This window comes from Hyperolius riggenbachi, chromosome 4 (assembly GCF_040937935.1).
Source record: "Hyperolius riggenbachi isolate aHypRig1 chromosome 4, aHypRig1.pri, whole genome shotgun sequence".
NCBI lineage: Eukaryota > Metazoa > Chordata > Amphibia > Anura > Hyperoliidae > Hyperolius > Hyperolius riggenbachi.
The window spans coordinates 498502473-498515385 of record NC_090649.1 but is presented as its reverse complement, the minus strand read 5'-3'; the positions used below and the strand labels follow the sequence as shown (position 1 = coordinate 498515385).

General features: G+C 36.2%; 1 protein-coding gene across 24 annotated transcripts in view; it reads left to right on the top strand.

Moving 5' to 3' along the window:
* LOC137504538 (neurexin-1) overlaps window positions 1-12913 on the top strand; it is a 2090050-nt gene that overhangs the window by 798397 nt on the left and 1278740 nt on the right. For 17 of the 24 annotated variants that reach the window (XM_068233118.1, XM_068233117.1, XM_068233096.1 and 14 more), the window contains 2 exons: window positions 9022-9045; window positions 10024-10185. In XM_068233118.1, coding sequence (XP_068089219.1) covers window positions 9022-9045; window positions 10024-10185 — 186 coding nt within the window. The remainder of the gene's footprint in view (window positions 1-9021; window positions 9046-10023; window positions 10186-12913) is intronic. The other 7 variants (XM_068233108.1, XM_068233107.1, XM_068233106.1 and 4 more) reach the window with 1 other exon arrangement.

Below are 12913 nucleotides of genomic sequence, written 5' to 3'. Positions count from 1 at the left end.
CTCCCCTTCTTCAGGCATATTTCCAGATGTTAGCTGAAGTAAAACACTGATGCAGGTAAATAGTAAACATTTTTACTACACTCTTTTTAAGAAACTGGGTAGTCAGGGCTCTTTCACACTGCTAGTGATTCCGCAGTGATTGCATTGCAAGCTATCACAAATCCTACTGCAATGACTTCCTATGTGAGCATTTACACTGCAGCATTTGAGATCGCAAAAGCAATTGCAACAAAATGCAGATATATATACATTGCGATTGTGTTTTTTGGCAATTTTTGGTGTGAAACAGCCCTTACAGTGGGAAAAAAAGCAGAAACCGAGAACCCCAATAGCGCAATATGTATAGTCAAGGAGGTAAAGATTTATTTTAGCTATAATATAATCACAAAAGTAAGTCACTACAAAGGCAGTGGAAGTAAAGATAGGAATCACAATCCCTTCCCCAATTGGGCTAAAAGTTGCTCTCTGTTGTAATAGGTTAGGGGGGGAGACACAGAGGCATAGCTAAGGTTTTCAGTGCCCGGGGACAAAAACAGTTTTTGCGCCCCATCTGGACAAAATGGGCGTGGGCACACATCAGGATGTGGGCGTGGTCATGGGTGTAGTCAAATATTGTTTAGATGAGCCCCCTTCCTCATTCAGATACCCAGATGTGCCCCCTTTATATAGCCAGATGTGCCCCCCTTTAAATAGCCAAATGTGCCCCCCTTTAGATTGTCAGATCCCCCCCATTAAATAGAAAAATTTACCCCTTTTAGATAACCAGATGTGTCCCCCTTTATATAGCCAGATGTGCCCCCTTTACATAGCCAGATGTGCCCCCTTTACATAGGAAGATTTGCCCCCCTTAAGATAGCCAGATGTGTCCCCCTTAACATAGGCAGATTTGCCCCCCTTTAGATAGCCAGATGTGTCCCCCTTTAGATAGCCAGATGCACCCCACTTTTTCTGCTGCTTTTAATGCTTCTGCGCTCCTCTGCAGAGGAAGAGAGAGAGGGAGGAGCACTTCGGGCAGCCAGCAAGCTGCCTCTCACGCATGTGGGGGTGCAGCAGCCGTGCTGAGTGCCCTCACAGTGCTGCGCCCGTGGACATATGCCCCCCCTTGCCCACCCATAGCTATGCCTCTGGGGAGACACCCCTTCACCAAGGGTGGACAATATTAGAAATTAAAATTGATGATACAGAGGTGGCAATAAGAATAAAATATTTAAAATACATTTAAAAATGGAGATAGTGGAGGACTTACCACCAAAATTCAAACATAAGTTGTGTAATTTCAAAACAGCAGTTCTTTATATAAAAAAAATAAAAATAAAAAGCAGCCATAATTATTCCACATGCAACGTGTTTTGTGGGCATATTCACATCCTCAGTCATTAACATGGAGCATCTGTTTGTCCAATAACTAACCTAACACCTCCGTTAAGGTTAGGCACCACCAGTGTGGGGGGTTCAGATTAGCTACCTCCTCAGTGTGGGGGGTAAAAGTGAAAGTGATGTGAAAGTAGGGAGAGGATAGGTCACAGTAACATATAGGTAAATACTACCAATATTTTACTACAGAAATGAAGTAGTAGAATGTCAGTAAATTTACTGATAGTCTACTACCGGCTATTTCCTGTGCCCTTTTCAATGGGTTTCTTTATCAAATGTACACTAAAAAAAGGCAAAATCACCTTTTCTTGAGAATAATGGATACTTTGAAAGTCTGTAATCGTTTTAAAGATCTGATGATGATAATTTTGTCACCAGCCTAATTCATTTTCTTCCTTGCCTTGCTGTATCAGAGGTATCAAAAATATCAAGATGGGCTTAATTAATGAGACATATATCCCCAGTGTGGTGATGTACTGAAGTGGATGCGAAATGAAGAATGCTGAAGTTATGCATGTTTAGGTCTAGCTATATGATTGGCTATTGGAACCAAAAATAACTCTTCACTGTTCTTCATAGTGCATGTCTTCATGTAAGTCAACCCCAGTGTGTTTATATGTTTTACTAAACCAGGTGTACTTGCATTTGCAATGATATTTATTTATTTTTGGTCTTTTTTTATTTTGTAACGTATACTAATATTTTTGGTCCTATGGTGTAATTTTTAACAAACTATTTACTATTTACTACTACTTAATTTATTTTAAAACAGAGTGCTTTAAAGAGAAAATAAAAGTACAGTTAGTAGAATTTAATTTGCTTTAACTCACATTGTATAAAACGTTTATGAAAAATTATGATTTTCCAACTGATAGCTTGAAACTGCACACAAAGCATAGAGAACATTTTGTAACTGTTTTTGGTCACCCTTTTAACAGCCTTTGTTCTTCTGTGTGTAGCTTCAGATTAATCTAGCTTCAATGCATATTGTCTCTTAAAGCAAGTGCAAATCTTTCACGACAGCTGTTTCTGTTATTCAACTGTCAACATTGTCCCTTCCCTTTTATATTGTTTTGTAATATTATAGCTGTCTGTGTACCAGGTAGCATGCAGTTAACTGCAATAGGTAAAGGGTTTTCGATAGATCACTTGTTCTTGCTTTGAGAGACAAATTAACCAAAGATCAACAAATATTTATTCTAGATGAACAACTAAAATTGCATTTTGAATTTACACTCTAAAACTGAACTAGTGTCTTATGTAGATGAAGTGAGTATATGTATAATGCTGGGAATAGGGCATTCTCTAGATTTTTGGTAATAAATATGATCATTTTCTTGGTTCACTATATTTGTAAAAGTGCTGAAAAAGTGTAAATATCGTTTTTTTTGTTACCTCTCCATGGTGTATTTTTTCATTTATTGTCTGACAATTTTTTAAGGTGTCTCCATATTGGTATACAAAAATTGCAAAGGCCTGTTCTCTAAAACAAAAGTTATTTTTTTTAACCAGAATAATTTCTCAAAAAAAAAAATTAAATTACATAAATACAAGTCAATAGGGCTTCTGTTCACCAGATCTGCACTACTTTTCAACACTTCTTTGATTTTTAAGTTGAGCTTCTTTTAATCACATCAGAGTATTTGCAGCAATTCTTTTCTCCAATTTTCTAATCATGTTCATCAATGAAAAATGACTGTTTTCTGTTTTACATATCTGGTGAAAATTCCTGGAGTTTTAAAAATGGAGATCAAAATGTATAGCTAGCTAGAGTGTTTCCATACTGTTATAAATTATATAGGTAGAAAAAAAACAATGTTGAAAAAAGGTGGGGGGAAAGGCTGCGCTTCCCTAAACACATGTTGCAATTGAATGGTTAATCGCACAGGCACAGTCCGCCTCTGTCAGACTTAAAAATGCATGCCCTGCATCCTAGACAAGTGCTAACATTTGTTAAACTAGGAGGAGCTGTAGCTCCCAATATGGTTTGCATGCAAAGTATATTATACTAGACACTTGCGCCACGGTGAGGCAAACCTCCGTGCAAGTGACCTAACCTAAATTTAAAAATAAAAAAAACAACACTTTGTAAAAAATAATACCTTTTAATACCTACTATCATACTGTTATAAATAACAGATCTATTTTTTTCAAAAATAAATATTTGTTAGCAAGATCAGAAGTTTAAAAAATAAGAATGCAATACATTCAGTACAAGCAGTATTGTCATTTGTCATGTATAGCAATTTTGCTTGTACTAAATGTATACCATTCTTACAGTATTTTATTGTAAACTTCTTATACTTATGATACTTATTTCTGTCTTCTGTTGTGCATTCCGCACAACGGAAGACAGAAATAAGTATCATCACAGTCAATGATGTTTAAATACTAACATACAAAGCTGAATATACCATCAAACTGCAACCTTATTGGCAAAAAAAAAAGTTTAGGCCTATTCACCATCAAACTATAACCTTGTCTGAAAAAAAATATATATAGTCCTATACATATAAAAAGTAAAACAAAACAAAAACTTCAGACCTGAAATAACAGATCTGTTTGGGGAGAACATGATCAATCACCATTTTTTCCACTTTTTAAAATCTTTTACTAATTTATGTTTTGTTTTTCCCACCAGATTTATAAAAACAAGAGCTGAATTGAATATTTTTAATTAAATTCCATTGGAAAAGTAATGAAAAAAGTACAGAAAATACCTTCATGTGGGGAATAAAAGCACCTTTAAAATGAACTGAAACTTTGAAATCAAGTGATTATTTATAACCAAAGTTGGAGATGGAGAATTGGCTTTTCCCCGCATAATAAATATACCATTGCTTAAACCCACATTTATTGGAATAGTGAGATAAGGCTGGTCTTCTGGTCAACTTTAGTAAGAAGAAATTAAAGGTTTTTAATAAAATGTCTCCTTAACAGTACAGTTTTTTTTTTTTCGAATTTTTACACTTATCTGCCACACTGTTGTGATTAGTATTGAGTGGATTCTCAAATCAGTATTCAAAGTGAGTCTGAGTGATTCAAGGTTAAACTGATTTGAATTGAATGATCTAATACAATCTGTCACATGATGAAGCATTTGCTCAGTAAACTTTCAAAAGTTGCTTTTGGAGTCCTGAACTACCCTCTGCTGAAAGCAGAAGCCTTAAACGGGTTCTCTTGCATTTTTAAAAAAACAAAAAACTGCCATTAAGCTGGGGCTTCTATTGGCCCCCTGCAGATGGAATGTCCTGTGCCATCCTCCTCTGATCACCTCCTCAGCATCCTCCTCTGATCACCTGTTCCCCGCTTCCGGCACCAGTGTAATTATTCATCAAACTAAACGAATAGAAGTACGGCTGTGTGGCTATGCATGTGCTCGCTCCTGCACCTGTTAGTGGGAGCTTACTACGCAGGTGCAGTGCAAAGTTTTCCTGTACTGCGTCTGCGCAGTTAGCTCCCGCTAACGCACGCGGGAGCAAGCACGTGCGTGGCCACGGCCACGCAGCTGCACTTCTAATCGTCTAGTTAGACGAATAATTACACCGGTTCTGGCAGCGGGGATGGAAACAGTTGATCGGAGGAGGACGGCACGGGACATTCCAGCTGCAGGGGGCCGACAGAAGCCCCAGGTTAGTGGCAGTTTTTGTTTTTAAAAGTGCAAGAGAACCCCTTTAATTATGTCTAGGAGAATAGCATACACTCATACTCAGTAGACAATTTGTGTCCCAGCTAAAGGCAGGTCTTAATTATAGCAGCACAACTACTTATTAGTCATTTGATTTGCATACTATTATTTTGGGGGATGTGTCTAAATCAAGACCAGTTTGCAGGTTTGTTTTGCTTTTAGATACGGATTTGAAATAAAATTTCATACAATTTTCTTTTAATAGAAACATAATTATTTATAACACAAAGTTGAACCCTTTTGTACTAAAACTTATTAATTTCAGTGCTGGTATTAATTTACATATTATTTGTCCCATTTTATATAACTAATGTATTAGAAAATGTAGAATGTTCACCAATGGAATAACTAACAAGAAAATTCATCTAACAAAACCTAAAAATAAATAAAAAAAAACAAACAGTTTTCTTTTTTTAACTAAGAAAACTTTTTAGTCAAATTGTGTGCAGAATTACATTTGGCACGGTGTAAAACCTTGTTTAATGCATAAAAATGGGGGAATGTAAATCAGCCCTAGATATACACAAGAAGCGCTTGTTAATGCACTGCTATAGGGGATTTTTTTTTAAAAATGCAGTGAGAATAAACACATGGAATTCCGTTAGCAAGATTATTTAAAATCACAAACGCTTTAAAAAAACGCTTGCAGTGTGAACCAGTTCTAAGTAGTTTTATATCTATAGGAAATTAGCCGTGACTTACACATAATTAAAATTAGCATTTGAGGCAGATGTATTAAACATGAATATGTAAGCATTGGCTTGAATTCATCACCTCTATAAAATAGATTGCTACATTTGTATTATATTTTAAAATTTTAGAACTGAGATGTAAAGATATTTGTTTTATAAGAATTAAAATTATACTAATTGTTACTTATGGCTTTGTTACTTGAAATGAAAGTGATATGGTGACCGCCATATTTTTATTCCATTTAAAAAGGTCAGTTGATTACTTGTCAGGCAGATCTTTTAGCTTTATTAGTTCTAAATGATGTACTTGGAAAAGCAATGTAGCCGGTGCGGTAAGACTTGATTCTAAACAACTTGCAAGCTGCTGTAGGTTGTAAATTCAAGTAGTGCTATAAACAAAGAATCAGCACTGAAGCAAGGCCTTTATGATTTCACAAAGAAAGTCAGGGATTGTTCCCTCCAAACCAAGCAACAAACAAATCTGGTAAATAAATAACACTATCTTACTAATGGCAAAAGGCATGTAATAATATTACAACTTAATATTTAATAAAGAAAACAAATCAATTATTTCTTACATATTTATTTTTCTGAAGTAGGTATAAATGTACAGCATGTTGGGTAAACTCACTGTAAACTACCTTGCATGTATTCAAATATTTGTAAGTCAGGAAAAGATGGAATAAAGCACAAATTGAGATTTTAGATCGTTGTGCACACTTTCCAGATACCACTAAGTTTAGGTTTCCATTAATATATTTTCAAGTGTAGGGCATAGTTTATACTACAAAATGCAATTGCTAAGCGCTTTCGCAATTGCAATTTTGCAAAGTGATTTTCAGAGCGATTTTTAAAGGAATGGGCATTTTGCACAATACTTTAAAAAAAATGCTCTAAAATGGTACAGGGAGAACATTTTCAATTTTGTTAAAATCAAAACACTACAATAAAAACACCTTCATAGGATGCTTTAGTGCTTTGCCAATCACTGCCAATTGGCAAACTGAGCACAATCGCTCATACTATGAATTAACCCTAACACAATGCTTAGTAATTATTACACAAACACATTTTGGAATGTGACATTTTGAAATACTTCTCAATTTCTGCCTGAATTTGGAAATGCCTTAAATTCCAATGAACCATTTTTAAAAGGTTCCATATTATCTTAACCCTGCACAGTTACCCCAAAGAATGGACACACTTTAACTTAACCAGGATTTACACACATATAACTGCTTTTGTAATTTTGTTATATATGTAGCACTTACAGTATGCTGCTTTTGTAACAGGCAATGTACTTGTTGCACATATAATGCGAGGGGGGGGGGGGGAAACCCCTAATTTTTGTTGCAATGCAAAATCAATAAGTGATATTGAGTTACCTTGTGGTAAGACTGAGATGGCAGAGCTGACCTTGCTATGCGCAAAATAAGTTATTTTGCTGTGAGATTTTATACACTGTTAATAAGTTTTAAAGACCGCCTATAGAAGTGCACACCTAACAGTTAAGTTTACTGATCTTCTTTGGTAGCATCAGTAAAAAATTGATAAACTTCACCACCTTGGTGGCTAAGCTGTTACCGTAATGTATTGGAGAGTGATCCTTGTAATGGGTCTTTTCACATGGCTGGATGGTGTACTGGTTAAGGGCTCTGCCTCTGACATGGGAGACCTGGGTTCGAATCTCGGCTCTGCCTGTTCAGTAAGCCAGTAATTCAGTAAGGAGTTCATTGGGCAAGACTCCCTAACACTGCTACTGCCTACTGAGTGCGCTCTAGTGGCTGCCTCGCAAGCGCTTTGAGTCCGACAGGAGAAAGGCGCTATACAAATACTGCCATTACTATTATTATTATTATCTCTATAAACACAGCTTATATGGACATTTTCTAAATTGGCCTCTTTTACTCTGTTATTGCACAATCCTAAAATCATAAGTTGTATTTATGTTTTTACTCAAGTAGCTAGATCCTGCAAAGCCATGTTTCATTTAATCCAGAAGCTGCTGGTTTAACAACTAGAAATATTTGAATTAAGAACAGAATATTTACATAATGTGCTACAAGGAAAAATGATTACATATAAATTACCTTCCATAAAAATACTGTATATATTAAAGGAAGAATACATCCTACACAAACAAATGTGATTTTTTTTTTAAAGGAATACATTTTACACCGCTTTTAGTTTTCAAAAAACAACAACAGTGTTCCTCTTATTTCCTCCTAATCCTGATAAGTATTACTATAAATACAGCATAGATTTAAAATTTCTCTCTTCAATGAAAATTAAACTACTAGTTACTTTCCTTTGAAAGACAAATATACTATGCAACCTTTATACGCCAGCCCTCTAAACCATACTTAATTGAAGTCTTAAAAATTCTTCTAGATTTAAACAGGTATACATTTTAGAACTGACAGCTTTTCATTAACAATGTTTTTTATATTTTTGTTTATGTATTTTTTTTTTTAACAAAATGAATTCAGTTGGCAAGCCAAAATTACTATGCCCGCTTTCTAGATTTGCCTTTGCTCATGCGGTTAGTTAAAAGAACAGAACATTTATATTTAAAATTTAAAGTAAACAATTACAATTTATTTATTTGAGACTATTTAGCCCAGATGGTGCATGTTTAAGAAGGCGGTTGCAGAAAGCCATTAAACTCATTCTATGTGTCAGGATCTTCTTTGCTTTGTTTCATTGCAGTAATCTGTGACCCCAAAAGCCCATCAGTATGACCGAAAGAAGTTTTGAAGTTGAGGAGGATTCCTTGAAAACTGTAAATTCAGTAGTAGGGGATACTAAACTAATTTCTGAATTTAAAAAAAAAGAGAAAAAAGATTCAGGAATTTTAGAATTATTTTCCGGGAAGTGACCATTTTGATAATTTTAGCCATTTTTAATGTCTGTCAGATGTATTTAGGGTAAAATATATGGGGGGATGACGACCATGTGTCCGTTTTTGTTCAGTACAGAGCTGATAAGTTATAAAAGATATTTGCAGGACAAATACTACTGTGGTTGCCTCAGTGGAGGCCTACCTGTTAGTCTGCTTTTTTTCTTGTAAAATTTTTTTGCCCTTTTTTTTCTATGTTACTAACATGCTTAATAACTAACATGTCACTCATGGAATGTGTCATTCTACTAACCGTTACCTGAATCAAAAAATGTACTAACATGGTAGTGACCATCTTATTTTTTTAAGTAACAATCGTTATTATGTTCACAGTTTTTAATTTCCTTTCTCCCCCCTTCTCCACAAAGCACTCAGGCATTGGACACGCTATGGTAAACAAACTACATTGTTCGGTAGATATCATTCTAATTGTTTCTTATTTTGGGTTTGCCGTGTGTTTTTCTTTCTTTCTTTTAACTGTAGACATCATTACTAAAGAGGAACTGCGGTTGGTACTCTTCTGCTTACTTTCAACTCCTTCTTTTCATCTGTTGTTGACCTCCTAAGTTCTTCCTGTCCCTATCAAATTGATTTATTTTTTCTTTTCTTTTTTTATTATTTTACTCTTAATTTTACTCACATAGGGGCATCATTAACTTTACTACCGTTTGCATCAAGCCGTAATTAACAAAACTAAATCTAACCTTTGGCTGCCCATGTGGCTCCTGGCCCTGCCAGATTCTAACCATTCATATAGCATGGCATGCCCGCTTAACTTGCCGTGTTATGGTACATCCATACATATTTCTTCATCACAAGCCATTTGGTTATTTGTTATTTTTTACTTTGTCCTTGTTTCTGGTCTGTAGTGTGTTTATGCATGTGCACACTAGAGTGCGCTTTACACTGTTTTGTTTGCGTTTTTGTTACATTTGGCATGTGTTTACTGCTGCTGCTCATTTGTTCTCTAGTGCAAATAGTGGTGGTGCTTAATACTGCTTGCGTCATTTATGTCCCCCTCCCTCCCACACGCATGTTTTAACTAGTCAATGACAGACTACTAAACTTACTAATACGTACAACAGCTGAACTAACCTAGAAAGCATTTTACTAACACCATTTTTGTGTCTGCTAAATAACTGTTCAGTTGCTGTAGGGACAATACTGACACTAGCTAATTAATCAGACAACAGCTGAAATACTGTAGATTAGATCCTTATTAGGGGAAGATGAATTCTAGAATCCAAAGACCAAACTTCAAACAGACATGAAAATGGATTTCCAAACTAGGTTTCAAATCAGGCACATCCCAGAAATGCAGTATTTAGGTCTGAGTATAGCGTGTCCTTTCCCTGTGCTTTGTTATGTAGGTGACAATATCAGTGGATGGGATTCTGACTACAACAGGCTACACCCAAGAAGACTACACCATGCTGGGTTCAGATGACTTTTTCTATGTCGGAGGCAGCCCTAGCACAGCTGACCTTCCAGGGTCACCGGTCAGCAACAACTTCATGGGCTGTCTGAAGGAGGTAAGATACACTTTTCTATCATACATGCTTTAACTTGTACAATGGAGCATAAGTACTACTGCAGTTTTCAATATCTTCCTATAATATGAATAGCAATAATAAAAGTCAGTCGGTAGGAATAACTCATAAACACAATGGCCTCAATTCCTTAAGATCACGTTGGAGATAATAAGGCAAGAGAAAACTTACCTCCACACAGTGAGAGAGTTTTCTTATCTCTTCATTCCTTAAGTTACCTTCTCTGTAGTTAAGTTATCTCCTCTGTAGTTAAGCTACCTCCTCTGTAGTTATTATGTAGAATTCTGGAGTTATTTTAAGGATTGAAGAGTTAACTTAAAGACAGAAGAGTTAACGTTAGGTTTGCCTGAGGTAAAATGTTTCCTGACTACCATCACCATGGTAACAACTCTAGAAACATTGTTAAAGACAGGAGATAACCTTAGTGAATTAAGGCCTATGTCACAGAAGTCATGACTTCAAACCTTGTGTGTGAAAACAAACTTAGGTTTGTAAGGACAGTTTGCAAGAATAGCTACACTTTGGCTGTACTACTTTCTAATACCATTATCCTAAAACAGTAAAGATCCCTTTTCATTTTTTGGATTTGCCCAAAAACGATGACAGAAATACTATGTCTTAGTAGAGAGCTTTTGGCCATCTTTCCTTGCTGGTATCTTCTCATTATCCCCATTTCTTTGTTTTATACAGTTGTTTTCAGTGTTTATGTTCTTAAATTTGCTCCTCAGGAGTAATAATAATATTAATAATTATCATGTTGAGCAGTACTGTAAATTAATAATTCCTGTAGATTACACTGTGGTGGGATGAGTGGCTTCTTTAACCTTCTATGTTCTTGTCTTTATCTTCAAAGCTAGGACCATGTCCCTGCTATGCACTTGCAGCAGTCTTTGTCCAACAGATTAACACTATGGTGTAAAGGCACCAAACTTTGTCAAGTTGCCGTGCACAGAGAGTGCATGGTAATTTTACCAGTAATTTTTCTCACAAGATAGCACATGTTGTGCTCTTAGCAGGATCCTTATTATCTAGGTAAAGAGAGCATAGTTAGATTAATGCGCAGTATACATTATGTGCTAGGGCTGATTTACTAAGACAGGTAGAAGAGAACCTGGAGCTAACCAATCACTAGAGTTGTTTTAATTACCAACTGAATCCTGGTTGGTCACTGAGTAGAAAATGCTCTAGATTTTTTTGTACCTGTCTTGATAAATCATCCCCCTGCGCATGCAATGGCCACAGTGTTTTGGATAAAAAGGAAGGGGATGGGGGGGGGGGGTTTAACTGGACTGGTTCTCATGGAAATTAGTTTGAAAGTACTTAAAGTACATCAGGCTTCTTGTCATTGCAAATTAAGAATAACTTTTTTTTACATAAAGCATACCTTTCGGATACACACTTTTCACGGTTATCTCTGTTGTCTCTTAGGGTAATTCAAAGCCTAAAATGTTTTATATTATATCCTTTAAATTAGTAACGTACAAAATTTTAAGCGGTGTCTGGTTTTAAACATTTAACATTCAAGATATCAGAACAGTGTCTGGCAGAGAAGAAGACTATTCAGGCATGAAAATATGCAATCTGAATAGATGAGTAACTAAAGCAAAGGAAGTTGAGTTATAGATGTGATTCTTAGAGGGATTGAGTCGCGTGTCTTTCTTCGGCCCTGGTTACTAATGGATTATCAGGGAAAAGAAGAATAAGCGCAAAACTTGCTGCACATTTCCTTTTATGTAAATAAAGGGAAGCTGGAATGTGGTGAAATTTACATATTCACATTTTGTCAAAGCTATGGGGACTGCCATGAAAAATATGCCCACGTGATTGCGGGTTCATGCCGATGAATCAACTGAATCAACTGTTATAACAGTCTCAGCACAGATGGTGTTTTTTATCCCAAAAAATCTTTTCCATCTTACCAATCAAATCAAAATCTTACAGAACTGTTGAGTAGTTAAATTGCAGCTGAACTAAATGCTTATGTGGATGCCACCATTTTGTTTTGTTAGTGAGGAATTGAACTCAAGTTAACTACCTGCCGACTGCTCCACAGCAATTGGTGTGAACACGGCGGCAGCCTCAGGACCACTCCAAGCTGATTGGCGTGAATGGCTTCTTATTGGGCTTGCAGGAGAGCCGATCGCTGCGATAGGCTGACGGGGGGGGGGGAGGAGATGTGGAATATTAAATAAATTAAAAAAGAGGAAAATTTAATAAAAAAAAATTAAAAATATAGAAGCAATCCTGGTGGCGATTGGACCTCACCAACAGAAAGCTCTGTTGGTGGGGAGAAAAGGGGGGGTCACTTGTTTGCTGAGTTGTGTGGCCCTGCAGTGAGCTCTTAAAGCTGCAGTGGCCAATTTAGTAAAAAATGGCATGGTCACTAGGGGGTTTAACACCGTGGTCCTCAAGTGGTTAAAGCCAATGCAGATGCATGCACACATCCAATTTTGATTCTACAATTATTGGAAAATGTTAACATCACTATGTAGTACAGGGGCCAACACATTTAGAATTCTATTAACAGATTGTACAGGTGAGCTTTCATACTAAATGGAAGAATAAAAGTGCCCAATCATTGTCCAATCAACATTGCATGTGTGTATGCACCCTTAGATGGCAGCTACCAAGGGATAGAGTTTGCTTCCGGCAAATGCATTAGTGAGTCCTTGTTTGCTTCAGGATTTGCACATTCACAACCAACAAGTTT